Raw genomic sequence first — 24,458 nt, forward strand, 5'->3', positions numbered from 1 at the left:
AAGACGAAGAAAGCCCGTCTTGAGCGGCCGGATCGATTTTCCAATGCAAAGTGAACTTTTTGTTAAGTGAAAGCGGCACGTAATCCAGTCAGTCAAAGTCTATGGACCTTCCGTGTCGGGTGCTAAATTTTCACTCTCGACCCCAGTCTGATGTCCGTAGACGAAAAGGTTCAATATGGGCTAGTGTGCAGTTCGAGGAAAATCGGTCGGTATGCCTAGTAGTGAGTCTCGGGACTACACATACTATGATGCCCCTAACTTGCTACCTAAGCAACGATTAGAGATTCGTCCGCCTATATCGGATCTCGGAATTAAGCCACTGATCAGCTGAGTAGAATATCACAAATAACACTAAGGTGGACTGGCTATTTTTCCGTTCGTCTCTTGAAAGTTATAAAAACGAAAAAAGCGATTTGTGAATGACAGCGAAAGTGGCGCGTGCAAGTGGGGAGACACTCGGAGAAACCGGGGAGAAGACTCGGAAAAGTCTTCGTAGAGGCGGAAAACTCCCAGCTTTATAGTCTAGTACTTACATCACTCCATATCGGAAAAGCTATTCGACCGCTCGTGGCGCAGCCAGGCAGTGCACGTGGCTGCGCACAATTTCGCGAATTATCGAAAAAACTACATCTGTTCTACAAACGTAGCTGCATGAACGAACGACCTGACGTTCCTAAAATCAATCTCTTGAAAGTATCTTTATTGGTAATCACTACATATAATTACTGTGCTAAACCCTCAGCGATCGCAGCAATGCCCATAGCACCAGGGTCTGGCACGCGATCATAGCCGCTCTCTGATACGTAGACAGCACGGCCTAGACTGGCACGCATACCCTGTGTCGAGTCACATCCGGCTTTAGCCGCCGTAGCCGCCTTGCTCAAAGAGTTGGTTTCAGCGAGGGTGCGCACGAACGGGTCTAAAGCATCTATCAGGGTACGGTCACCGACGCGTGCAGGTGTGGCCTTTAGTAACTTCTCGAGAGCCCCCAGGCCGGCCTTGCTCCATCCAGCAGTATCCAACGGTGTGTCAGAACCGTCATGAACTTCCGCGCAAGAAGCTGCCAGCGCGTTGAGATAGATGCCAAAAATAGCGCCAGAAGTGCCATCCATGTTGTCCTCAACAGTGTCTGCGAGTTCAATAACAGCATTAACTGACTTAGGGACCTCTCCCTTGATGTACCCAAGAACAGCTTCCGCAGCACGTTTGAGGGTATATCCACAATCGCCGTCACCAACAATGGTGTCGTACTTGGTTATCAAACCCTCTGCAGCAATAACTCTGTCACAGGCATTTGAGAGCATACTCTTGAAAGCAGACACGTCAATCAGTGTACCAGAAGCTGGAGCAATCTCTGTTTTCGTAGTGGCCTCGATAATGACACGTTCGGCTGAATCAACAGAAGCTGTCTTACAAATTGGAGTCCATCCAGAGGCGCCCACAGATGAATCCAACATAGGTAGAACACACTTCGTGGTTTTGAGAAGAGTAAGAGAAAATCCTGGTCCATCGAGGGAGGTCATGTAAGTGCCAGTAGCAACACGATCAGGATATCTAATATCGGTACGTGCTGAAAGCTGCTTAAGAGTCTCGGCACTGATTGCTCCGAGCTCGAGGGGCGAAAGACCGCCTAGATTGTTCACCATGAGCACGACACTCTCGGCGTCTGAGAAGTCAACGTAGGCACGGTCCTTGTCATTCTGGTCAAGAAGCTGGTCCAGAAGACTAGTAACAAGTGATGGAAGAGGGGGGATGGGTGACAGCCGCTGGCAACCAGCTTCGTTGTGGATTCCGAGACCAACTTCGACCTCTGACTCCCCAAGAATGTTCTCCTTTTCTATGGCACGGCCAGGAATGTGAACATGGTTTAAGGAGACTCCAACCGTAACAAGATTGTCTGCAACATCCTGAGCGGCCTTCACGACATCTGCCAATGAACTGGCAGGGTCAGCCGCAACAGCGCCTGCAACCTTGTGGACCAATGTAGTACCAGCTAGACCACGGCGACCAACTTTTCCTGACTTCTTACGGCCAACCGCAACGTCATCACCAACAACAACCACCGCCGTGGGACGACCCTGTGCCCGAGCCTTTTCAGCGGCCAGCGAGAAGTGAAAAATATCTCCGGTATAATTTTTGATGATCAAAAGAGTTCCCTTCGATCCCCCAACATGGTGGATTCCTGCAGTGATCTGAGGAACTGACGGAGATGCAAAAATCCAGCCAGAGACAGCAGCCGTTAGCATTCCAGCGCCAACAAACCCGGCGTGAGCAGGCTCGTGGCCGGCGCCGCCTCCAGACACAACAGACACATTCTTATTGCCATCATGTTGTGTGTATGCAACTACCTTGTCGGACTTGTAGTACTTCAGTGTCGGATTAGATAAAGTGAGATAGTCCAGACAGTCGACGACCAATTGGTCAATGTCGGTAGCAAAATGTTTGGTAGACATGACTACAGGCTGTTGTGCAGATGAAAACTGTTGTAAGTAATGGCCTTAAAATCTCTTTGGGTGTGTAAGAGCTATACAGAAGTTGTCCCACGATCGCTCGGTACAAAGAGAAAAAGACTGCCAACGAAATCACGACAGCTTTTGGAGGGTGCGGGGGTAATTTCCCGTTTTAAATGTAATATATTAGCTTAGCTCCAGTATAAGGTGCAGTGAATCTCCGCGCCTCGGACCGCGGTCGTGCGGGATGTTAGCCATTCACGTGCCGTCTCATCCAAAATCTCGTCCGCTTGATATACGTCATCCCGCCTGATTGACCGACCGTAACCCCTTTTGGATTTACACATGGATCCGTCAGTCCCGCGCGGGATGATTCCGAAGAACTCGCAACGGATCCGCAATATATTTATTCCGTGCCAGGCGCATATTCCTATGTATGGTAATATAACCCAGGTGGGTCATCTAAGGCATTGTAATCTCGTAGTTTCCACCACAGTAGTACCTTTCGGGCTTCAATGTCCTAGACCATAGCTGTAGCAATGCATATCGATTTCTTCCTTTGAATAGTCCTACCAGTATGTTTTAAAATGTAAGATTCAGTCCAGTTCCCTGCATTCGGCGTATTATCGGCCCAGGTTGTATCGGAAATGGAGTTTAAATACTTTGTCGAACTATTATAGCACATTGACGAAAGGGGAAATAGTCAATATAGACAGGAAGTCACGATATATAGAGGTGACTACCCCGCATAAATGCTTAAGCCGCATGTAGTGCGGCGCCCCACACTCAGGGGTACTGATTGTTCTCTGTCCCGACTTATTGGTCCAGGCGCATATCCGTGATATTTTCCGGACACGTATAAGCCATGAACGATGTAGGCTATGATGTATTGGCGGAAATGCATCTTCTTGCACTCGGATCAACCATGGGATCCCCGCACCAGCAGTCCCCGCTTCTTCTACAATCTTTTGACATGGACATAAGCGATTTGCCGGGGTGTGACCTCATTTTTTAGTATTCCGGAGGAAAACGCACATTCTCCATGTACCATACGGCTCAAGATGCCCTTCGGCATATTGGAATTGCGGAGACAATGAGGATATGTATCAGCATCTTCCAACTTAGAACCGTGCCACGCATATCTGTGTTTTTGTAATATATAACAGCTGCTCTCACACCAACGTCCTCTAAAATCAGAATCACAGTACATTGTGCGAAAGAACTTTGCGAGGATAAACTATGGCTGCTACATATGCGACTGATGAGAAAGCCGGAGAGTACAAGGAAAATTTTGAAGAACTCGAATACGTGCGAACTGGAGCTCATGTTGACTATGCTGGAGTATCAGAAAAGACAGATCCTGTCGAAATTCGGCTGGTTCGCAAGTTGGATATGATTATTCTACCAATGCTCTGGTTATTATTGTTCTGCAATTATATGGATCGTAATGCAGTGACAAACGCAAAGCTTGGAAGTCTCACAGCGGACCTAAAGCTGAAAGGATCCGAATATAATACATCTATCTCCATTCTGTTCGTGGGCTATATTCTCGGCCAAATTCCGTCGAACATGGCACTTACTCGCGTGCGCCCAAGCATTTACATCGCATCATTCTCCATGATTTGGTCGACTGTCTCAGCTTTAACAGCGCTGGTACACGATTATACAGGTCTTGTATTGTGCCGATTTTTTCTTGGAGTGGTCGAGGCTCCTTTTTACCCAGGAGCACTCTACATTCTAGCCATGTTTTATACGAAAAAGGAGCTTGCGCTGCGTGTAGCTGTCTTCTATACGGGCAACATTGCAGCAAACGCGTTTTGCGGACTGATCGCAGCAGCAGTATTTGCTACTTTGGAGGGCTCATGTGGACTTGCTGGTTGGCGTTGGCTCTTTATTATCACAGGTGCCGCATCGTTCGGGTGTGGTATCATTGCCTTGTTCGTGCTTCCAAACACACCCAAAACTACCTGGTGGTTGAGCGAGTCAGAGCGTGAGTTGGCGTGGAGTCGGATAAAACGAGATACCACAGAAGATTCAGGCGATGCCAGCTTGCTCCATGGCCTTCAGGAGTCATTGTGCGATTACCACACATGGCTATTCGGACTGCTTATCAATGTACACGTTTCGGGTGATTCTTTTAAAAACTTCTTCCCGACGGTAATCGAGACCCTCAAATTCAACCGCACCATCACTTTGGTTTTGACTTGTCCTCCTTACGTCATATCTTGCTTCTTCTCCTCTCTGCTCTGCTGGTCATCTGGGCGCAAGAACGAGCGCACCTGGCACATCACAGTTGCTACTGCAGTAGTAATCGGGGGTTTCATTCTCTGCGCAGCTACCACATCTATCGCTCCTCGTTATGTCGGTATGGTTATATTCGTGTCCTTCTCTTCAGGAGTGAATGATATCATCCTTAGCTGGGCTGCTTCTACTATGGCACAAACACCGGAAAAGAAGGCAATTTCGCTTTCAGTGATCAACACCATTGCACAGATCGGTAATATTTATACCCCTTACTTATGGCCCTCTAGTAGTGCTCCAAGGTACACGCTGGGAATGTCTGCTTGTGCAGGGTATTCCATCATAGTGATCGCGACTACGTGGCTAATCAGACACTCGCTTATGCGAGAGAACAAGAAAATTCGCCAGACAGCACCTGAAACTGTCGTACTCTTTGCTTATTAAAGTTTGAGCATGGCGTGGCCAACTGTCAAGAGATAATTGAAAATTTAACAGCTTGGACTAGCTGGGGCTCATCGGCCGTAGTCGGCGATGAGATGGCCAACAAGGTTTCGGTAATATTAAACCTTGTCGTAGAAACGACACTTCAAAGTCTGCTAAACATTAACCAATGAAATATAGACGTATTTAATGAATAGTATCTTCTATAATCCGTAATTTTAAGGTATGCCTTCAGTATTACTCACAGGAGCGACTGGATTTGTTGGCTCGCATGTCTTGAAGAGCCTTTTAACAACAACAAGTCTGGAAGTTGTGTTCTCGACGCATACACAGTCTCAGATCGACTGGATCCTCTATAAATACAAGACGCCGAGGCTGAAAGGCATTATAGTTGAGGAAATCACAGCAGAAGGAGCATTCGACGAAGCTGTTCGAGGCATAAAGTACACATTTCACATCGCCTCTCCCTTCCATTACAGATTTGACCAAGCTTCAGAAATTCTAGATCCTGCAATCAAGGGCACTCTTTCAATCATCAAATCGGCAAAATATCATGCCAATAATAGTTTGGAGAAATTCGTAATAACGTCCTCGATGGCTGCTATTATGAACTTTGCAAAGGGCGCGCCACCTTCAGCAGCAGCTGACATATACGATGAACGCACGTACAACCAAGCAACTTATGAAGAAGCCATGGAACCCGGTGCTAGTAAATTGGCCATATATTGCGCATCGAAAGTTCTTGCATAGCATGCTGCTACTTCATTCCTAAATAATGAAGCTGCATCTGGAAACCCTGCTAATTTTACTCTTGCTATTCTCTGTCCGCCGCTTATTCTCGGACCGGTTATACATGATTCGTCAAATGGCCTCAACGAATCAATAGTTTGGATATCGTCGATTATCGATGGAACCTATAAGGGAATAGTCAGGTCACCTCGCAATGTTCCCTACTTTGTCGACGTGCGAGACCTAGCAAGAATGCATCTCAAGGTTGCTTTCGAACCACGGACACCCTCAGACCCACAGTTCGAGAGATACGTTGCTTCTTGTGGCCGCTTCTCTGCTCACACGGCTGCTGCAATTATTCGACGACTACCTTTTTTAGAAGAGTCTACGAAGGCCAATATACCTGATTGGCCTGATGACCGCGTCGAACGACCCGGTAGTACGTTCACATTGGTGAACACCAAAATTCTGGACATCCTGCTAAGAAGCGGCTCTCCAGATATGTTCCGACTAGACGAGACTGTCGCTGATACAGTCAAATCAATATACTTTGACATTGGTTTGTGACGTTCTTCTATGATATCAAACGTTTAGTTCAAAAACAATAACTTTTGTAAACAGATGCAAATATATTACATTAAATTAAGTTGTCCATAAACGCGCGGTGCCATCTGCACCAGCACTAAAAAGCCACGCTTCTCTTGGATGCCAGCATATCGACAGAACGCCAAGAGACTGTACGACCGAATGCCCCTTCAGAACCTTCAAGGGTACTAACAGTGGATTCATCATCATATCGTCATAAACAGTCCCGTGGAAAACGTTCACGGTGCCATCATCAGAAGCAGAACAGAATAATGGCAGGCGATTATGAAATCGAACATCACGTAGAGCCTTGGCGTGATACCGCAGGGTACGATAAGGCTTAGCAGAGAGGTCTAAATCGTGCCAGGTAAGACGTTTGTCGTAGGATCCAGTGATCACGTTATCTCCCTGTGGATGAATATCAAACGATGAAAGCCAGCGGACGCCAGGTTGCAGTGTCTTAAAAAGCGTTTGAGTGGATAGATCGTAGATCCGGATATAACGTTGCGTCGCCACATAAAGCATGGGCTTAAATGGATGGAATTGAGCTCGCTGTATGAGTCCTTTAGACTTCCGAAAAGGCGACTGCGAATTATGCTTTGAGAGCTGATGAACAAGCACGGCCATGTTTTGACCCTCAGGCGAGACTGTCGTGAAATAGTCGCCTCGTCGGTGCCAAGAAATCTGTTTGATCGTCTTCCGACATTCGAGCACAAGCTCGACTCCCAGCTTATCGATAGTTTTGTCAGGACGCATCCATTTTGCTGGCGGCTCCTTGTTCACTGGCTCGTCGTCCGAAGGTTTTTGGGTGTTGTCTGCGGCATATCCCCATCCGGCTGCAAGGAGCTCCCGACCAGCAGCTTCAATCGTATCATCGAACACATCGGGCGGCACCAGCATGTATGCCCTCTCGGCGACGGCCACTGCTAGCACACCAGTATCTTTGACAGGGCCCCATTGGACTGCTTGGACAGGTTCCTCAGAAGAAAGCTTAATACTCCATATTTCCCGGCCGGTGAGAGGTTCCCAAAGGCGAACCGTACCGTCGTCACCGCCTGTTGCCAGCCAATTTCCACTAGGGTCAACAGAAACTGAGCGAACTCTGCCTTCATGACCTTTGAAAACGGTGGAGCATTTCACAGGGAAAGGGCGTAAATCCTTGGGAGAAGGGAGTTTTGGCAAAAGTGACTCCGGGTCGATGTTAAGCTTATTCTTCTTCACACGGGGTGCAAGGTAAAGATCTAGACACCGCTCAAATCTCTCACGGATAAAACCATCGTAGCCAGGCACTGTCCGCAAAGAGCTGAATTTTTTTGCAAGGTAGTTTTTGGGCCGATCCATGGGATCAGTCTTTGCAAATTTTTCCTTCTCTTCTTCGGTCGGCAAATACTCTGCGGGTGGATTGTAGCTTTCGTCATGCGTTGGTTTGGCCATCTTGGGGGCGGGAATATGCATGACATGCGGAGTTTGCTCGTCAAGGTTGTCTGCCCAGAGGTCATAATACTCCGGCTCTTCGTCTTCGGGTTTCACCTTCGGCTTATTCGGAACAATTCGGCCCTCACGTATGGCTCGGACTATTTTCATCACGCGCTTGGCTTCATGCTTTGACGGAACGAATCGGCGCTTCGGTTCAGGCGCGGCAGACAATGGCATCGTCTCGGTTTTCGAAGTAAACCATTCAATAGTGTCTTCGTATGGGTTAACATCGCCCGCGTTTTCACCCAGCTGAATTTTCTTGATGAGCTCAAGTTCGCCCTTTGTGAGCTTCAGATCGGAACCTGTCTCCTTGTCTAGAAGTCCGGTCCATCCTTCAGGAACCTCAATGGTATCAAGTAGCGAGTCAAGGGCCGAAGTAGTGGCTGGTCTCATTATGCGCTTTCCATTGATATCGTAACCGATGTGTGGGTACTCGTCATAAGCAGACAGCGGTATATCGCCGATCGTGTTGGTAGCTTCAAAATCGGAATCGTCCGAGGAGTAATGAGGGTCGATCTCTGGATAGAGAGCTCTGATTTTGCCATCTGCTCCCACTGTAGTACCACTTGACTTCATGCTACTATACGATGTCAAAGACTCATCGTCGCTAAAAAGATCTTCAACATCATCTTCCTCGTCTTCGTCCTCTTCACCAACATCGATTTCGGATTCTTCTGAACTTTCAGACTTCTCGAGTGAATCCTCATAGTCCCGCCCGGACTCTTCTTTCTGAGCGCCACCATTAGCAACCGCAGAAGCTACTTCCGTCGGCTGTTCTGGAGAGAGATCAATCTCTTCGTCCGGCATCTTAGAAATCGGGTCCTCATCTTCGGTTTCATATTCGCTCTCTTCTCCAGCACTTAAAGTAGAATCCAGCAGACCATTGAACTCTTCCTCTTCTTCTTCCGGCGACCTCTCTTTCGTTTTGCGTTTCACCATTTTACGCTCCCGTTCCTTTATTTAAAGATCAACAGTGAAAATTTTTAGCAGAATTATTAAAAAAAAAAATTGGGAATAAAAACATGGGACGCATAATCCCTGATTATATTTTGTAATTATGCCATATAACTACAAGGATATCCAGATGTAGCCTCACGTATTGAGGCCACTCACAATCAGGAGTCAACCAGGCTCTATACTCCTTAAGATTTCGCGGATATATGTCAACAGCCATCAACTAAAGAGTTGTAGCTACGATGGACTACGTTTCCAAAGCTATCACTTTCCTTGGTTTTCTTGCCGTTCTTCACGGGGGCTACTCGATGTATGAATTTTCCCACTATCTCAAACAAATGACAGTCGCTGGAGGAGTTGTCCCTGCCGATGTGAGTAACGGAGATACCATCGCTGATATAAAGATCGTCATAGAAACACTCGTCGGGACCGCATTGGTATCTATCGGCCTGGTCTTTGGAGTTGGCAGTCTCAAGGAAATCTCTTTTTCACGATACACGAAGGAATGTGAACTTGACGACAAAAAGTAGGTACCAATTATAATTCATGCTGATCGTCAGTCCCTTCGCATTCTTGGAAACACGTCCTGGATTTATCGATATATCTGCTCTTCGCTCTCAGCATAAATAAAATTTAAAGACTCTCATCGAAAAGGTACTTGTCTATCGTATCCAATTTTTTACTCTATCAGATCGCTTTTTTGCTCATTGCATCAAAAAGCTCATAGAAATCGCTACAGCAGTAATCCCAGTCCCCAGGATTTAACACATAGTTGGGATCTTCGTTTGGTCGGACTATGTATGCTGTTTGCATACCATAGCTGGACGCGGCTACGAGATCGTAACTATGCGCAGCGACCATAACTATTTCGTTCGGCTGTAAACCCAGAAGATTTGCAGCGCCAAGGTATACTTCGGCGGACGGCTTATAAGCTCGAAAGACGTCGGCTCCAAAAATGACGTCCCATGGCAAACTGGCATATTTTGCCATATCCACAAGTAGCCTGACATTTCCGTTGGAGAGAGTTCCAATAATGAAGTGCTTTTTCAGATCATGTAGTGCTCCTTCGTCCCCCCATCCTGACAAGAAGTGCCAGACAAACGCAATCTTGTCGCGCTTCGCTGCATCCCAAACCTCGTCGAGTTTGTACTTAGTCACGACTTTGTCGAGCATTCGTCTATGGCCGACATCAATAGTCACAAACTCATCTTTCGAGAGTGACTGAGACGTCTCGCGTGTGTAAGCATAATATTCATTTCGCCAGTCGGCGACGAACTGTGGCCAGTCAACCGGGTGAGGGGTTATCTCATTCTCGAGCTGCTTTATCGTTGAATTTCTCCAGTCTACTACTGTCCCAAACGTATCAAACAGTAGAGCCTTTACAGTCGCTGGATTAGACATTGTATTGTGCCTGCAACTCTTTACAACCGAGAACTATTTACCTACATATCGCAGGTAAAGCGGGACGTTTAAATAGTTACCGGAACATCTCGGAGTCTCTGATCGTTCGGTGGAAGGGATCACGGACTGTCGGGTAGTTTTCTACGTTTGCTGATATAAGCAAGCCAATTTGAAGACTAATAAATAAGCAAGCCAAAATGAAGACTATTGATTTATTCCGCCAGCGAAAATATATTGGCCTTACAAAGTGACAAAATGATCATCGAAACGCCACATCCCCCCACCATACACACTTCAAACTTCAACGGGCCGGCCACCAACAATGTTTGACAATCGACGGATACGCCGGCGGACAGAGCTACGTTTTCTCATCTCTGATAGTTCTATTTGAGATTCACTCTCGTGCTGTTGACGTTTCCCGGCAATATTACTGAATTCAGAGCCTGGCCAATTCTGAGTAGGCATGACATTGCGAGGGTCCAACCTGCGTAGCTCATCTTCCTCTTCATACTGTAGTCCATCAAACACTCCTGGGACGCAATATCCTGGAGGTATTGAAGCAAATCCATCCAAAGGTACCTTTCGCGAAAGAGCGTCAACGATATTACCAGGCGGTGTTGCTTGTAGTGCCTGAGCGTTAGATCGTTTCACCGCTGCTATCGGCGACGTCTTCGAGGACGTATTCCTGTGAGCAAGAGTAGCATCGAACGGGCCCTCATGATGATATGGTGATCCGAGCATCATCGTCGGTCCATCCAGAGCATCGATAAGATCAATAGATCTTGATTGCGTCTTCTTTGTCAAGCGCGACTTTTGAGTGTCTGAGGTAGACGGGTGTTCTGGAGAAGAAGGTGAGCTTAGCGATCCCGAATCATCAGAAGTTAAAGATCCTGTCGAGTCGGGCGAACTAGATCTTATGGAAGAATTTGAGTTGGCCCGCACCATACTGCGATACTCGGCTAGAGTAATGGGGCGCCCCATCCTGGCGGTAGTCGTTGAATTGAAATATTTGAAGCGATCATCTTGGGTGCGAGCCAAGTATGGGTCAATGCGTAGATCGGGTCTATTCGAGCTCTTCGAAGTCGCAACTATTGTTTCACAATTTTTGAAACCCATTTTTCACGCTTTATTTGTATTGTAGTTTGTCGTTAAACCACACACAATGGCTGATTAAAATGTGACGCAGATCCTTCAGCAACAAAAGGCAAGGAGAGGTGGGAAATATCAGTCTGTTTATAAAATACAGTTGATTTGCGGGGAAGAAGATTGTTTGACTTTGATTATAGCTTTTCTTCGACATGTCTTTTATACTCTTGTGGTAGTCTCGGCGAAGTGGCTTCGGGTAATCGAGGTGTGTCATAATGTCATGCTTGCATCAGCTGTATACAATACGGAAGCGCTTTCAATGGCCGCCATCGCTGATTGACTTGCAGCTAACTAAACATGACAAGGATGAACTCATGATCTACTCAGCCGACGTGTTGACAGGCTAGATCAAAATTGGGATTTTCTCCGGCCTAATGAGATTCACACGTAAGTCCACAGATCACTGCCGCCTTTCCCGACACTTACTTGATGCTTCTGGCGCGGATTTGAACTAGCGTTTATGCTGTAGTGACGTAATATCCGACCCAGTCCGGTCCCTGATCATGTGACGTTCTGATCACGTGAGTTTGGTTGCAAGTCACGTTGCCATCGCACATACAGCAGACCCCGCACGTTTGGTCAGATCCACGTACGTCCAACCCTGTAGCTGATATCTATTGTACATTTCTCGAAGGGTCTGGGCTATAGCATATAGGTAGCGTTATGCTTTTCCCCGTCTGGGATATTGGCTCCCCCATAGTAAAACGAGTACTTTGATCGCCCGGTTGTTTAAGATACGGTCGAACTTCGCAAAATCGTTACGGTGGTGTCGGTAAGGGGCCGTCAGCTGGATTCTTTCTTTGAGCCCGCACAACGCTGGGCGTTGTCGTCCTTATATGAAGCACACTATTTATGGTGTAAACGTAACATCGCGTTGCACTTGTAGTTTCAACTATATTGATATTGATAAGAAATAGAGATGACTGATAGGGAAATAAACTCGGTTGACACTTACCACTGCATATACAGCAAACGTTGTAAGAGTAGATAGCTCTTCTCGGTTGAAGTCGTGCGACTACATTGAAAATCAGTATATCTGCGCTTCTCTGTGCGATAATTTTGATTTCCCATGGAATACTCTTACAGAAATTTGGCTCTGAAGCGTGGTTAAGTACAACGGCCGGGGCAGTTGTAATACTGGTACTCTTTGCAGCTTGCGACGTACAATAATTCCAGAAAGTAAGAAGACTCTGTCCAGAGCGAAATGGAAGAGCTGCTACCAAAAAATGCTGTACTAGTCGAGGCCTCTTTCAACAGTGTGGATGGCCTTAACCAGAGAATGAAAGACCTTTTTCAATTCAAGGCCGTTTCTCCGAACAGTCCTTTACTGGAGAATTTGATGAACAAGTATCCTCTGTTTAAAACTAGCTCTATTACTTCCAGCACTTCGTCTACAGAATTGGAGGCAGACGAGCAATACGGTGAAACTGTGCAAACGCACTGCCAATCTCGGTCGCCCACGATTTATGGATCCCCAGGTGATCCGCATGACTTGACACAGGTCGATCCTATACCTATTACCCTGGTCGATCACTCCATGAATAATTCTGGGGAAGGTGCGACGATGTGGGCCGCCAGCGCATGGGTCGGGGACTATGTTATTGTTTCTGGAACAGGAAAAGCAGGGGCTTATGTGACTTGGATGTGTATTGTCGACACTGCAGCTGTAAGTCAGAGCTCAAATTGACATTCTAACATTAACAGGGCCAAACACTCAAAGTACGAAAAAGGTGAGTCAGAGATAACATTACAGCTTGGTTCTAACGGAAGATATTCTGAATTTTTTGCTCTGCAACGGCAGCTGGTAACAAAGTTTCCTCATCTTCGGGCAGCTATCCCGTCTCTACCACCCAAGAGTTTGATATGTATGTACGCAATTTGCCAATCACTAATAGACAGCTAAATTTCGACCCGCTTTCCTTGAGCAACGACGGCGCGGTCTCGAGTACTTTTTGGCTTGCGTTGTTTTGAATCCAGTATTTGCCAGCTGTCATCTAGTCAAGGACTTTTTGCGGTACCCGACAGGCGTTCTATAGATCTGCGCTGCTCCTGATACAAAAGTTACCCTTATCCTTATTATATAGAACAGATGTTCATTCGCACTGTTGGTCAAGCACAGCACAAATCTCGGCGTCTTGGTGTATCAATCTGAAGTCAATTGACATCTACTAGATATCATTTACCCGTAGTGTATGTATGAGCTACGTGCAAAAGCACTGTCTTAAAGACCGAGAATGTTGTCCGGTCAGGCAGAACTTATGGCAACATTTCCTCCAAATTAACTTGATTTGTCGGCGCTTGTGTGTGATAAGGTATTTGAAGCCATGACCAGTCGTTACACTCCGAGCTGGTCTAAAGACCTTCCCAGCATTTATGAACAGTCATCTTCTTGTATCTATGTTACAACAACATGCAATTCTAATATGGGATGCATATGAGAAAACTGACAATACATGAGAGCGGTTGAAAAGTGCCTATCGTCAAATATACTATGAGCTACTATTACTGCTCGAGCTCGCATCTTCCGATTCCCCTTGACTGTCGCTTATCTCAATCAACCTCCTACGTTTTATTCTGGTTGTGCGCTGGATGGACTGATTTGATTCAGGCTCTTCGTCATCGTCACTGATCTCGACTCTGGGTATGTCCGATAAAGGCGAGTTCCCATTCGGTATAGTCGGTCGGGGAATCATGGAATCACTCTCCGATGTTTGAGTATCGCTTGAATCTGATACTACACCTCTCCGTTGCCTCGTGGTTAGCCTTGGGGCACGAATTCGGGTCCCTATGAGACCATTATCCTCGCTATCGCCCTCATCAGTCACATCGTTTGTATCGCTGGTGGACCCGCTTTCATCTGTATCGTAAATCCGCTCCCTCACGCGGGGACGAAATGACTCGGCCACAATGTGTTCCTCGTCTTCGTAGTCTGCGTAGCTTTCATCGTTGAAGGTATATTCCGCCTCTTGACTAGAGTTGTCGCTACCAATGGCTCCCGGTCCGTCGTCTATGAAGCTGCTCTCATACTCGTCGTCATAGTAAATGCCGTTGTCTGTGTCTCGACTCATATCTTCGTCATCGTCGTCCGCTTCAGCCATATCTAGAACACTGGTATGCCTGATTCTTGCAAGACCAAGATGCGCCGTAACTCCTGCTAGCCTTTGCCGACGCATGAGGTTTGACGATTCTCCAATCCTAATCCTTCGGACTGTAACCATCAGATATATTCCAATGACCACGCACCTTCTTCGTCACTGTCGTCTTCGTATTCATCATCCGATTCACCAATTCCGCTCATTGGCCGTCGTAATCTTCTCCCGTTCACTGACGTTATGAAAGACTGGCCTCCGTCGCGACCCTGGAGCATTATGTGGGAATCACCCCGTCCTGTCTGAAATAATATGTCGCGTAAATCTTCGTCTTCTGAGTCATTGTCTTCTCCGCTGAATGCTGAAAGCTCTGCACTGTTTTGAGATTCTTCCTGCTCGTCCGAGTCCAGTTCAATCGTGAGATCGCAATTGCTGCAGTGACGACCTTCCAGCTGCGCATGTTAGGCAGATTCGTCCAATTGCTCTTACTTCCCAGTGACAGTCCGGACACCTTCGAACGCCATCCTCGACGTCTTCAAAGAAAGGCTGATTGGTTCTTTTCTGAAACATCCCAGGGAATAGGTGGCCTGTCAACTGCTTATCTCTGCTGACTATTCCTGCCTGATCTCTTTGCTGTTTGCGAATAGATTCCACATCTTCAGACTCGTCATAAAGGCCCAAATTATCTATGAGTAGTTCCACGGTTTCCTTAGTCTTGTCTGTCAGCGCTATCACCCTATTCATAAAGAGGCCAGCATACTTTAAAGGATATGTATGGTCGAGAGGTGACATTCAATCTGCAGCTGGGACATGTCTTGCTCTTCATAAACCACTCTAGCAAGCACTTTCGATCAGAAATATGGAGACGCAAAAAACCCTTACTGAATAACAAAAAGTGTGGCCACATGCTATAACACAGGCTTCGCACATGAGCTCTTGGCATATGTCGCATGTGTGAACACGTCTCAACGCTTTGAACTCTTTGTCATATCGTTCCAAGAGCTGTGAAGTATCAGCAAATGTCCTACTTAATTTTCTTCTAGTATTAAACCGTCACGTAAAAAATCGTACCTCATTCTTGTGCTTGAGTTCAGCTCGGAGCTGAGAGATCATTTCATTCTCAGCGGCTGCCATATCCGCACAGGCAGATGGGTGCTAGCCTTTCTTCTAAGGGGTCGGAGCTTAGTCTCAGGAAGTATGAGTTGTCTTGGTCACCCTCGTGTTATGATCAATATAGAATCAGTGCGGTGTTCCTCTGTGTTGAGGGCATTGAGGCTAAAAGTTACCCTGCTTAGATCTGTTACACTTTACAGATGCCACATCTTTTGCTCCCAGCAGGGTTGGGTGAATGGATTAAAGTCAGCGACGCTGCTTTCTGTCGGTAGAGCTTTAAATCCAACGACGTAATGGAGCCATCAGCAGACATTGATACAGAGGGTGGCTCCACAGAGCCTGAAAAGACTATATATAGAAGGCTACTCGGTCCCTCTTTACAAAAGTCAGGTCTCGAGGGCGTCGATCAAGATGCTGTCAGCAGAATCATCTTTGAAGCCTCAGGTACCTCGTCACTGATAGGCCGCGTTTAACATCATAGAAGGAACTAAGTACTTTGAGTACCAGAAACGAAAAGACTCAGAGGTTTGTAGTTTAGATTTTGAAATCGCTGACATACAGCTCAGTGCAAAGATATCTGCTCTGATAACGAAAGTCAATGGACTTAAACAGTCCGACATAGCGATTTCGAAACATGGCGCCGAAAGACGGATTGCCAAATTAGAGAAAGACCGCGATTTATCTCAGTTTATAGTTCATATTGACTGTAAGCTACGTCTGCGATTTATACTGAACAAACAGGCGACGCATTTTATGCCAGCGTCGAGCTGCTGGAACATCCTGAACTTAAAGACAAGCCTTTTGCTGTCGGTGGAGGGGTAATATCGACCTGTAACTATGTCGCTCGCAAGTACGGTGTACGGTATGCCTAGCCTTAGTAAGTGAAGGCTTGCTGACAACACAAGGTCAGCGATGGCAGAGTTCGTCGCAAGGAAATTATGCCCAAACTTGATTGTCATACCCCCAGACTACAAGAAATACACTAAAATATCAGAGACTATGAGAGAGGTGTTTCACCAGTACGATCCACGATTTTGTAATTATAAACTAAGGAAAGGCTGACTCTCAGATGGGACCACGTTGGACGAGGCTTATCTCAACATTACTTCGGTAGGTATCAATTTTGGGGAACCCGACTAACTTTAGCACTGCAAAAGAGATCAGAGAACGCCGGTGGATATTGTAGAAGAAATTCGGCGGCGCGTGCATGAAGCGACCGGAGTGACGGTGAGCGCAGGTATTGCACCAAGTATGTTCATCCTCGGGTTAGTGCTACTTCCGGCTAACAACGCAGATTCTCGAGTCGCAAAAATTGCATCAAATGTCAATAAGCCCAATGGCCAATATGTCGTCAGGAACGACAGGGAAATGGTTATGGACTTCATAGCACATCTACCAGTCCGAAAGGTATTCTGAGGGGCGGCCTGGTTTAACAAATATAGATCAATGGCGTTGGCTACGTTCTCGAACGTGAGTTGCGGTCGCTAGGGATCGAGAAGTGTGGCGATATCTATCAGCATATCGGCATTCTGGGTTTGGTATTATGATTCTGATGCAGCAGATTTTTTCTAACAGCAGGTGTTCAGTCCTTCTACCAACGATTTTCTATTGAGCGTATATTTGGGCTTAGGCTCAACCTCGGTCAAGCCTTCGGAGGAGCATACTAGAAAATCCATAAGCTCTGAGACCACATTTCGCGGTACCAACGAGCTTGCTAGTTTAAAACACAAATTACAGAAAGTCTGTGAAGAACTGTCTCAGGATTGTTTAAAATTAAATTTGTCTGGCAAAAAGCTCACATTAAAAATCAAAAGAGACGATTTTCAGTTGCTGACCAGAGGTATGAGTCTAAGCCGCCCGTTGTATAAATCCATGGACCTCTACAAACACGGTATTCACTTGTTGTCACAAGAACTACCAATTACTGCTCGCTTGATAGGTCTGAGGCTACACGATCTTGTCGAGATCAAGCGAGCAGATGGACCCTTGGTAAATCAACGTCTATTGCTTTAACTGACAAATTAGTCGTCCTTTTTGCTACCAGCAAGGCCGCAGCAGTCTCAAGGCGAAATCGACGTCGAAACGAAAGGCAATCACGAAGCTGACACAGACAATCTGTGTTCCACATCTACAGTAGTAGTAAAGAACCAAGAAGTCATGCCAGACCCTGTCAGTGATTGCAACCTCCCAAACAAGTTGCCGCTGAGCACAAACGAGAGCTTTCAGTCTGACCTAGTTGAGTGTCCAGTGTGTAATGCAAAATTGAAAAGTGACGATACGCTTGTAAACAGACACGTCGACTGGTGTTTATCTCGGCTTGCAATTCGTGAGGCAGTCAAAGAGACATATCACTTGCCGAGTTAACATAATGTAAATATTTATTGATTCCAAAGGGTTGCGGACCATCTGTCGAGCCACAGACAGTTGTAAGGACCCAATTTGAGTCACTGGTTTCTTTCGCCAGATCTGATGGCTCTCTCTTCTTCTCCTGCCTGCTTGACATCAATCTTCACATTTCCTAATCTGTTGCGTGCTTGTTGTCTCACGTTCTCCATCTCCAATTCTTCAAGCCATAGCTTCTATTTCCGTTAGCCTGTGCACTTGTGAGCTACGCACCTTCCGCATCTCGGATTTTCGTGCTTCCCTCTCAGCTTCTGATTCTTGAGGCCCGTTATTGATCACAACTGATCCAGCGACCAGAGCAGCGATAGTAAGACCTTGAAAGACTACTCTGGCTGTGAACATACGGTTTGCCTTCGCGCTCTGCCCGCTTCTAATTGCTCTTGCAGATGCCACCAGAGCACCTGTAGTCAATAAACAACCTGCGTACTTAGCAATCTGATTAACCAAAGCGTACCTATCGGAACCAGCGGCTGAGCTTTGCATTGGTACCATATTCTATCAAAGCCTTGCAGCTCTCTGACAGCTCTAAAGGTCAGCTTAAACCCTGAGAGCATGTATACATACTGCTCTTGTTCATATATGTCAAAACTGGAGGGAACAGGCATCGCGTCATGAACACCAGAGGAAAGATCAAATTCAAAAAATTTGTTCTGGTTTACAGCACCTAGTTGTGAAGTTACGTCTCTATATCTACATCACGTGAGATCTCTCAGCTCTCTTGGGATAACTCGGGATTTTTATGGATTATCGTTAATATACACAACCCTGATTTAAATCTAACTAAAAACCAAAATGTTACGTAGGTTCCCCTTTACCGGCCAGTGCTGATTCTTCATTTGATCATCTTTGCGATTTTGCTCTCCCACTGAAGACCACGTTCAAAGCCGTTGGTATGACCTTGGAAATCAAGTATAGCCTCGTAAATCTTCTGCTCTGAAGTTGCAACGAACGGACCATATTGCACAACTTTCTGGTCAAGTCTCTGCCCGGCAATAACGACTACCTGAACCTCTTCTGTTGCTTCCTCAGATACAGAGAATTCAATTCCATCTCCTTCCACGTCGAACACGACATTCGAGTATTGCGGGATCTTGGTTGTGCCGAAGAATAGCTCTCCCTTCAGAACATAAGCAAAAGCATTCCATCCAATAGGTAGATCTTGGCTCACATATCCACCCGGTTTCACTTTGAAATCCAAAAACCACACTGGCGTGTACGCTAGGTCTTTGACGCTCTCAACTCCGTATGACTCTCCAGAAATAACCTTGACCTCGACCTTTTCTGATGGCTTGGCAGTCGGGATCTCATCCTTTCTGAGATCGCGGTAACGCGGTTCGCAATCTTTGAGCTTCTCGGGAAGATCGACCCAGAGTTGCAGACCGACAACCGGGGAGCCATCTTTCTGAGGCCGGGGCATCTCAGCGTGCATGATGCCTCGACCAGCTGTCATGAACTGCAAGTCACCCTCCTTGATAGTGCCTGCGCTTCCAGTAAAATCCTCATGGTCCACCTCTCCATGCAACATGTAAGTAATGGTCTCCTGGCCACGGTGTCTAGTTCGTTAGCTCTGAAGTTATCAATATGCGCTCTCTACTTACGGGTGATCGGGAAATCCGGCTTTACCACCAACTGAAAAGTGATCGAGCATCAAAAATGGTGAAAAGTTGCGAAGCTTCGGCGTCCCAATCGAGCGTCTAACCCTGGCGCCCTGGCCTTCGGCTTGCTCAATTGCAATGAAGTGCTTGAAAATTGATCTCGGGGCTAGCCGTGCTGTCGGAGTCATTGCGGATTGGTAAGTGTGTGTATGAAACTGATCGGCTATCACGTTCCTATAAAGCAGAAACAAATACGCTGCAACAAATGGAAATATAAGATATATAAAATATCTCATATGCTACCTGTTGCAATTTTTGAAGGATGCTCGGGATATGGGATTGTGTCTGCACTTTTATATTTAGCGAATCTAGAGTTGACGAACCACATGCTGAAATTATTCATCCTTTGTCATTGTCGGGGTCTAACTCTAAACTTGGATGCCACCGATGAGCTCTCTAAAAACCACAATATATATGCATTATATGTCACAGCTTTGTCCGGCTTATGCTTTATAAGTGCTTACTCATTCTCCTAATTAACCGTTGGTAAGGTTTACTTGCTAGATTTCACACTTCAACGTGAGTTATTGTTCTGGAAAAGAGATATGTAATAATTATGTAACTAGTAAGGTAATTGTAGTCATGCACACTATCCGCTGTACAGGAGGTCTCGCAGAGCCAGTACGCAATCCACGCTCTTAGGCACGAAGTTGTGACCGCCCCAAGCCAAGGCGAGATGGCTAATCTTTCGCTTTTGATGAGTTAGTGGAATGGCCTGGAAAAACGTGTACTGTCTCGCATGTTGCTGACCGATTTCCAAAATATCGAACACATCTTGGCGCTCTTTTTTCTCCATAGCGAGAAATTTCGACAAGTGATCTGTGTTACTATCCGCTTGTAGGTATGCGCCACGCAGGGCAGCGCTCATAAGTTTGTTGGAATGCTCAAAAGGTATAAGCTCATCTGCAAACGAGTGAATGATCAAAATGTTCGATCTCGTTGTTTGCTGTATCAGCTTCGTCATCCGGTCGTCAGAGTGAAACGGATACTTTAAGAAGGTCTTCAATCTGTTCTGAAACATTCTGCTCCTTTTGAACGGAGATAATACCGGAAATATACCAAGAATTCTATAAGTCTCGAGGAGCTCTTCCACTGAGGCGAAGCCGGCAATAGGCACCACTGCTCTAAATTCGATACCTTCCCTAGAAAATAGCTCTGAAGCGCCAATTACTACACCAGTGCCTAGTGATTGTCCAACCAACGCGATATTCTCAGGTGCTAAGCTTCGTGTCTCCATAATGATTTTGATAGAAGCAACTGCATCTTCGATAAGGGATGTCTCGGTCGGACTGCCTGTGGAAATGCCGAAGCCTCTGTAATCAACGATGAATAGATGTGTGTGCTCTGGAGATGTGGATAGAAGCGAACGGTAAACGTCGGGTCGATGCGCTGATGATATTCCTCCAGAGTTGCCATGAACTTGATTAAAGATGTACATACCCTGACTTACAGTATATGATGACTTTTGCGTCTGTGTCATTTTTCAGCAACTGAGTATGGTAATTTGCTATCGCACCACTTTCAATGGTTTCATCTGTCCTTGTAATTGTGCGGAGGGTGTACTTGTTCTTGCAGTAGACGCCAATTGGTAGAATATGCCATGCTAGAAGACGAGCTCCGTCGCTCATCTCGATCCAGAACGGAGCTACCTGATTTTCTAATAATTTCAGCCAGCTCTAAGTTTAAACCAGAACGTACGGGCAAACCCCACACTTTCAGGTTGATACAGGGCCTCTTTTGACTCCGGCTTTATCTTATGGAGAAAAATCAGACTGCAGGTTAGTTGCGTCCCCTCACAACCAATACTGTCGTTGTACAGTCTCAAGTGACATCAGGCCGATTAACGAACAGTAGCTAGCTACCGCTGTAAATAGGGCAACATTGGCATATTTCAACAGGCTCATATTGGATGGATAATGTGACAAACAGGACGTAAGTGAAGATAGCAGGTCAGAATGTGACCTCATAATTTCAGGGGTAGGTTTGTATAAGCTTCGAAAAATGTTGCTACCATGAGAGAAATCTGTAGAATTGTTCAATCCCAACGAGCATCGCGTTCAATTTTTACTTATACGTAAAATCATCATCCAAGATGGCAGAGAACAAATCGACCGCTGAGAAGAATATTCTCGCAGCGCCCACCGAAGAGACAACAAATTCGAATCAAACGCAAGATGATGTTGATGCTGAGGTGGACGCTACATCCCTGAAGAAGAAGAAAAAGAGAAGTAAGAAGAAAAAATCCAGCACTACCGAGTCTGCAGACCAGCAGGTTTTGTCTGACGACCCTGTAACGGATATGCAAGTGACTAGTGACAGTGGCTCCGCTTCTAAAAGCATCAAGGATCTATTGAAGCAATTGGCATTGCAGGACGCAAAGGTACGCACAAACTATATCGATGTATGTTAACATAACAGCCTCAGCAAAAGAAAGACGAGGACTATCGATTTTGGAAGACTCAGCCCGTTGCTCGATTTAGTGAGCAAGTAGAGTCCGAGGGACCTATCGACAGCTCAAAAACGCCAGATGATATTCCCGCCGAGCCTTACGCCCTTCTGAAAGAATTCGAATGGGACACTCTGGACCTTGAAGATAAGAGTATCATTATGGAAGTGTATGAACTGTTGTATGGGAACTATGTTGAAGACACTGATTCAACTCTACGCTTCAGTTACTCGCCAGAGTTTCTGGATTGGGCGCTCAAAGCTCCAGGATGGAGAAAAGATTGGCATGTTGGAGTACGGGTTGCGGGGACAAAAAAGCTGGTTGCTTTTATTTCAGGAATTCCTGTGACACTAGATGTGCGTGGTAAAGTCATAGACTCAGCGGAGATTAATTTTCTGTGCATCCATAAAAAACTGAGATCTAAGCGGCTTGCGCCAGTCATGATTAAGGAGGTGACGCGGCGTATTAACAAACAAAATATTTGGCAGGCATTGTACACAGCGGGTGTCGTGCTCCCGAAGCCAGTTTCGACCTGCCGGTATTATCACCGATCTATTAATTGGCCTAAACTCAATGACGTTGGATTTAGTCCTCTACCTTACGGTATGACGCGTGCCAAAATGGTTGCCAAATATGCTCTGCCTTCCGAAACTTCGACCGCGGGTTTAAGACGAATGGTGGCTGCAGACGTACCGGCTGTCCATGAGCTACTTACCAAGTACCTGAGGAAATTCGAGCTATCTCAGGTTTTTAGCCAGGACGAAATCAGACATTGGATGATTCATGACGAAGAGATTGCAGATGAAAAACGGGTTGTGTACTCTTACGTCGTCGACTCTCCGGACAACACACTTACCGATTTCGTCTCGTTCTATAAACTCCCTTCAACTGTCCTTGGCAACTCTTCCCACAACAGTATCAATATAGCTTATTCTTTTTACTACGCTTCCACCACCTCACTGGAGCTTCCACGGGACGACAAAGCAGGAGTTCTGAATCTTCAAAGCCGTCTCCAAGTCTTGTTCAATGATGCTTTGATTCTGGCTAAACAGGTATTTAAGTGCAGGTCGCCAAACTGACAGTTAGGCCAATTTTGACGTTTTTAACGCGCTCACCCTTCTTGACAATTCTCTATTCCTCGAAGATTTGAAGTTTGGAGCGGGTGATGGATTTTTGAACTACTACCTCTTCAACTACAAAGCGTTTCCCATAAATGGCGGCTATCTAGAGAATGGCAAGCTAGATGGTATCAATCGTAGTGGTGTTGCAGTTGTAATGCTCTAAACCTCTACTAAGGGTTCTCTGCTGAGGAATGTTAGATATTATAGCCAAGTTATATTTGACTGTTGTTATATACAATATATAGTGAATTCGAAATCAGTTACTGTGAGCTTCCAGGATCTCGTCAATCTCTTCAAGGCCTGGCCGACCGCCTGCAACAGTCCCCAACAATCTATCAACAATCTCAATGTCCTCCTTCGAAGATCCCGACACCAAGTCATCACCGAAGGAAAGTTCCCCGAACAAAGGAGACAAGCTTCCTGCCTCCTTTTCCCGAAGAAGCATCGCCATGTTGGTTCTCTTGAATGACTGATTGATATTTCCATCAGCAAACACGTCATTGATTCTGCTCTCTAAGGCATTGATGTCCGTAATGTAGTTGGAAGAACGCTGATATAGACCCACAACAGTTTTGGCTCTCTCTTCAGCATTGAGAAGATCACGTAACGCTCTATCTCTGAGCTTCTTCAGCTCGCGCAATTCGCTTTCTTTAGAATTGCGGGCAGTTATAACGTGATCTTCCACGATTGACTCGACGGTAGGTATGGTATATGGCAAGGCTGGCTTGTGGGAGAACAATTCTTCACGTATGGCGGCGTTCTGTATCTGTCGTCTTTCCCTCCTTTCCTTTTTGCCAAAATATACTCGTTCCTCTTCCAAAAGCGCTTCCGTTAGGTAATTCCGTCGTAGCTCCGCCATCTTAATTTTCCACTTTTCTTCCGCATTCCGGCCCTCGGTTGCATTACTAGGCTGGCGCGCGCATTGTGCCAGCTTATCTTTTGCTGAGATGTACGACTTTACCAATGGTTCGCGATGAGACCCATGCGGGTGCGGTACATCAGGAGCGTAGCCTTCCCGTAGAATCCCCGTCCGAGAAACCTTCTTAGCGATTGGCGGGTTTTTTATGCTACTTCGCACGGTCGGTAGTATACCAGACTTGAATCCATGTAAAGCTGCCCGTTTCCCCATGATGCAGCACCAATTAACGTATTCCGTCAATTACTCAAACTGATCGACTAGATATGCTGTCAAACGAAGATCAAGTATA

At 46.2% G+C, this 24,458-nt stretch overlaps 16 protein-coding genes across 16 annotated transcripts; 7 read left to right on the forward strand and 9 right to left on the reverse strand.

Annotated features, from left to right (window-relative positions):
• Window positions 1–683: 683 nt before the first annotated feature.
• Window positions 684–2,612, reverse strand: V1510DRAFT_415547 (Dak1 domain-containing protein). Its single transcript, XM_066933612.1, has one exon. The coding sequence runs from the start codon at window positions 2,451–2,453 to the stop codon at window positions 723–725; it is 1,731 nt and encodes a 576-aa protein (XP_066789608.1). The 5' UTR covers window positions 2,454–2,612; the 3' UTR covers window positions 684–722.
• Window positions 2,613–3,689: 1,077 nt separating this feature from the next.
• V1510DRAFT_363874 (major facilitator superfamily domain-containing protein) lies at window positions 3,690–5,135 on the forward strand (the record flags this gene model as incomplete). The annotated part of the gene is made up of 1 exon (XM_066931158.1): window positions 3,690–5,135. One exon carries the CDS (start codon window positions 3,690–3,692, stop codon window positions 5,133–5,135), a length of 1,446 nt encoding a protein of 481 aa, XP_066789609.1.
• Window positions 5,136–5,146: 11 nt separating this feature from the next.
• V1510DRAFT_415552 (uncharacterized protein) lies at window positions 5,147–6,363 on the forward strand. The gene is made up of 2 exons (XM_066933613.1): window positions 5,147–6,227; window positions 6,265–6,363. Exon 1 carries the CDS (start codon window positions 5,358–5,360, stop codon window positions 5,880–5,882), a length of 525 nt encoding a protein of 174 aa, XP_066789610.1. The 5' UTR covers window positions 5,147–5,357; the 3' UTR covers window positions 5,883–6,227; window positions 6,265–6,363.
• On the reverse strand, window positions 6,364–8,922 carry V1510DRAFT_415554 (NUC169 domain-containing protein). The gene has a single exon (XM_066933614.1). The coding sequence runs from the start codon at window positions 8,859–8,861 to the stop codon at window positions 6,504–6,506; it is 2,358 nt and encodes a 785-aa protein (XP_066789611.1). The 5' UTR covers window positions 8,862–8,922; the 3' UTR covers window positions 6,364–6,503.
• On the forward strand, window positions 8,841–9,930 carry V1510DRAFT_415556 (magnesium transporter). Its single transcript, XM_066933615.1, has 3 exons — window positions 8,841–9,247; window positions 9,281–9,402; window positions 9,437–9,930. The coding sequence occupies exons 1-3, from the start codon at window positions 9,119–9,121 to the stop codon at window positions 9,504–9,506; spliced, it is 321 nt and encodes a 106-aa protein (XP_066789612.1). The 5' UTR covers window positions 8,841–9,118; the 3' UTR covers window positions 9,507–9,930.
• On the reverse strand, window positions 9,485–10,468 carry V1510DRAFT_111414 (HAD-like domain-containing protein). The gene has a single exon (XM_066930237.1). It carries the CDS (start codon window positions 10,275–10,277, stop codon window positions 9,564–9,566), a length of 714 nt encoding a protein of 237 aa, XP_066789613.1. The 5' UTR covers window positions 10,278–10,468; the 3' UTR covers window positions 9,485–9,563.
• A 103-nt stretch (window positions 10,469–10,571) lies between these two features.
• On the reverse strand, window positions 10,572–11,393 carry V1510DRAFT_406862 (uncharacterized protein; the record flags this gene model as incomplete). The annotated part of the gene is made up of 1 exon (XM_066932396.1): window positions 10,572–11,393. One exon carries the CDS (start codon window positions 11,391–11,393, stop codon window positions 10,572–10,574), a length of 822 nt encoding a protein of 273 aa, XP_066789614.1.
• Window positions 11,394–12,879: 1,486 nt separating this feature from the next.
• Window positions 12,880–13,459, forward strand: V1510DRAFT_352325 (Phox homologous domain-containing protein; the record flags this gene model as incomplete). Its single annotated transcript, XM_066930871.1, has 4 exons — window positions 12,880–13,089; window positions 13,128–13,153; window positions 13,194–13,288; window positions 13,323–13,459. Coding segments are annotated over 4 exons (468 nt in total), but the record flags the coding sequence as incomplete, so codon positions are not given.
• A 147-nt stretch (window positions 13,460–13,606) lies between these two features.
• On the reverse strand, window positions 13,607–15,771 carry V1510DRAFT_415563 (uncharacterized protein). The gene is made up of 6 exons (XM_066933616.1): window positions 15,584–15,771; window positions 15,395–15,548; window positions 15,273–15,356; window positions 15,002–15,226; window positions 14,667–14,964; window positions 13,607–14,631 (listed from the first exon to the last, which is right to left on the reverse strand). Exons 1-6 carry the CDS (start codon window positions 15,586–15,588, stop codon window positions 13,913–13,915), a joined length of 1,485 nt encoding a protein of 494 aa, XP_066789616.1. The 5' UTR covers window positions 15,589–15,771; the 3' UTR covers window positions 13,607–13,912.
• Window positions 15,772–15,918: 147 nt separating this feature from the next.
• On the forward strand, window positions 15,919–17,989 carry V1510DRAFT_363748 (uncharacterized protein; the record flags this gene model as incomplete). The annotated part of the gene is made up of 11 exons (XM_066931155.1): window positions 15,919–16,069; window positions 16,107–16,150; window positions 16,187–16,331; window positions 16,367–16,487; window positions 16,531–16,661; window positions 16,695–16,735; window positions 16,772–16,874; window positions 16,920–17,032; window positions 17,068–17,163; window positions 17,204–17,614; window positions 17,651–17,989. 11 exons carry the CDS (start codon window positions 15,919–15,921, stop codon window positions 17,987–17,989), a joined length of 1,695 nt encoding a protein of 564 aa, XP_066789617.1.
• Window positions 17,990–18,165: 176 nt separating this feature from the next.
• Window positions 18,166–18,633, reverse strand: V1510DRAFT_354211 (hypoxia induced protein conserved region-domain-containing protein; the record flags this gene model as incomplete). Its single annotated transcript, XM_066930884.1, has 4 exons — window positions 18,166–18,204; window positions 18,242–18,447; window positions 18,483–18,553; window positions 18,593–18,633. Coding segments are annotated over 4 exons (357 nt in total), but the record flags the coding sequence as incomplete, so codon positions are not given.
• A 227-nt stretch (window positions 18,634–18,860) lies between these two features.
• V1510DRAFT_364014 (RmlC-like cupin domain-containing protein) lies at window positions 18,861–19,811 on the reverse strand (the record flags this gene model as incomplete). Its single annotated transcript, XM_066931168.1, has 2 exons — window positions 18,861–19,581; window positions 19,627–19,811. 2 exons carry the CDS (start codon window positions 19,809–19,811, stop codon window positions 18,861–18,863), a joined length of 906 nt encoding a protein of 301 aa, XP_066789619.1.
• Window positions 19,812–19,870: 59 nt separating this feature from the next.
• Window positions 19,871–20,316, forward strand: V1510DRAFT_415573 (uncharacterized protein). Its single transcript, XM_066933617.1, has one exon. It carries the CDS (start codon window positions 19,920–19,922, stop codon window positions 20,157–20,159), a length of 240 nt encoding a protein of 79 aa, XP_066789620.1. The 5' UTR covers window positions 19,871–19,919; the 3' UTR covers window positions 20,160–20,316.
• V1510DRAFT_363939 (Alpha/Beta hydrolase protein) lies at window positions 20,273–21,587 on the reverse strand (the record flags this gene model as incomplete). Its single annotated transcript, XM_066931164.1, has 4 exons — window positions 20,273–21,102; window positions 21,134–21,340; window positions 21,382–21,455; window positions 21,490–21,587. The coding sequence occupies 4 exons, from the start codon at window positions 21,585–21,587 to the stop codon at window positions 20,273–20,275; spliced, it is 1,209 nt and encodes a 402-aa protein (XP_066789621.1).
• A 523-nt stretch (window positions 21,588–22,110) lies between these two features.
• Window positions 22,111–23,413, forward strand: V1510DRAFT_364022 (acyl-CoA N-acyltransferase; the record flags this gene model as incomplete). Its single annotated transcript, XM_066931169.1, has 2 exons — window positions 22,111–23,181; window positions 23,216–23,413. Coding segments are annotated over 2 exons (1,269 nt in total), but the record flags the coding sequence as incomplete, so codon positions are not given.
• V1510DRAFT_393253 (uncharacterized protein) lies at window positions 23,397–24,455 on the reverse strand. Its single transcript, XM_066931813.1, has one exon. It carries the CDS (start codon window positions 24,377–24,379, stop codon window positions 23,507–23,509), a length of 873 nt encoding a protein of 290 aa, XP_066789623.1. The 5' UTR covers window positions 24,380–24,455; the 3' UTR covers window positions 23,397–23,506.
• Window positions 24,456–24,458: the final 3 nt, after the last annotated feature.

Source organism: Dipodascopsis tothii (genome assembly GCF_038497935.1).
Source record: "Dipodascopsis tothii strain CBS 759.85 unplaced genomic scaffold V1510scaffold_11, whole genome shotgun sequence".
NCBI lineage: Eukaryota > Fungi > Ascomycota > Lipomycetes > Lipomycetales > Lipomycetaceae > Neoaidaea > Neoaidaea tothii.

What these genes read in the sequence shown, in the direction of transcription:
- V1510DRAFT_415552 (XM_066933613.1), top strand. Translation starts at nt 5,358, where the DNA reads ATGCCTTCAGTATTACTCACAGGAGCGACTGGATTTGTTGGCTCGCAT.
- V1510DRAFT_415554 (XM_066933614.1), bottom strand. Translation starts at nt 8,861, where the DNA reads ATGGTGAAACGCAAAACGAAAGAGAGGTCGCCGGAAGAAGAAGAGGAA.
- V1510DRAFT_415547 (XM_066933612.1), bottom strand. Translation starts at nt 2,453, where the DNA reads ATGTCTACCAAACATTTTGCTACCGACATTGACCAATTGGTCGTCGAC.
- V1510DRAFT_393253 (XM_066931813.1), bottom strand. Translation starts at nt 24,379, where the DNA reads ATGGGGAAACGGGCAGCTTTACATGGATTCAAGTCTGGTATACTACCG.
- V1510DRAFT_415556 (XM_066933615.1), top strand. Translation starts at nt 9,119, where the DNA reads ATGGACTACGTTTCCAAAGCTATCACTTTCCTTGGTTTTCTTGCCGTT. An exon ending in GAGGAGTTGTCCCTGCCGAT is followed by an intron (nt 9,248 to 9,280) that starts GTGAGTAACGGA and finishes GCTGATATAAAG; the next exon opens with ATCGTCATAGAAACACTCGT. An exon ending in TGTGAACTTGACGACAAAAA is followed by an intron (nt 9,403 to 9,436) that starts GTAGGTACCAAT and finishes GCTGATCGTCAG; the next exon opens with TCCCTTCGCATTCTTGGAAA.
- V1510DRAFT_415573 (XM_066933617.1), top strand. Translation starts at nt 19,920, where the DNA reads ATGCTACCTGTTGCAATTTTTGAAGGATGCTCGGGATATGGGATTGTG.
- V1510DRAFT_415563 (XM_066933616.1), bottom strand. An exon ending in GCCACACTTTTTGTTATTCA is followed by an intron (nt 15,357 to 15,394) that starts GTAAGGGTTTTT and finishes TCTGATCGAAAG; the next exon opens with TGCTTGCTAGAGTGGTTTAT. An exon ending in GACCATACATATCCTTTAAA is followed by an intron (nt 15,227 to 15,272) that starts GTATGCTGGCCT and finishes CTGACAGACAAG; the next exon opens with ACTAAGGAAACCGTGGAACT.
- V1510DRAFT_111414 (XM_066930237.1), bottom strand. Translation starts at nt 10,277, where the DNA reads ATGTCTAATCCAGCGACTGTAAAGGCTCTACTGTTTGATACGTTTGGG.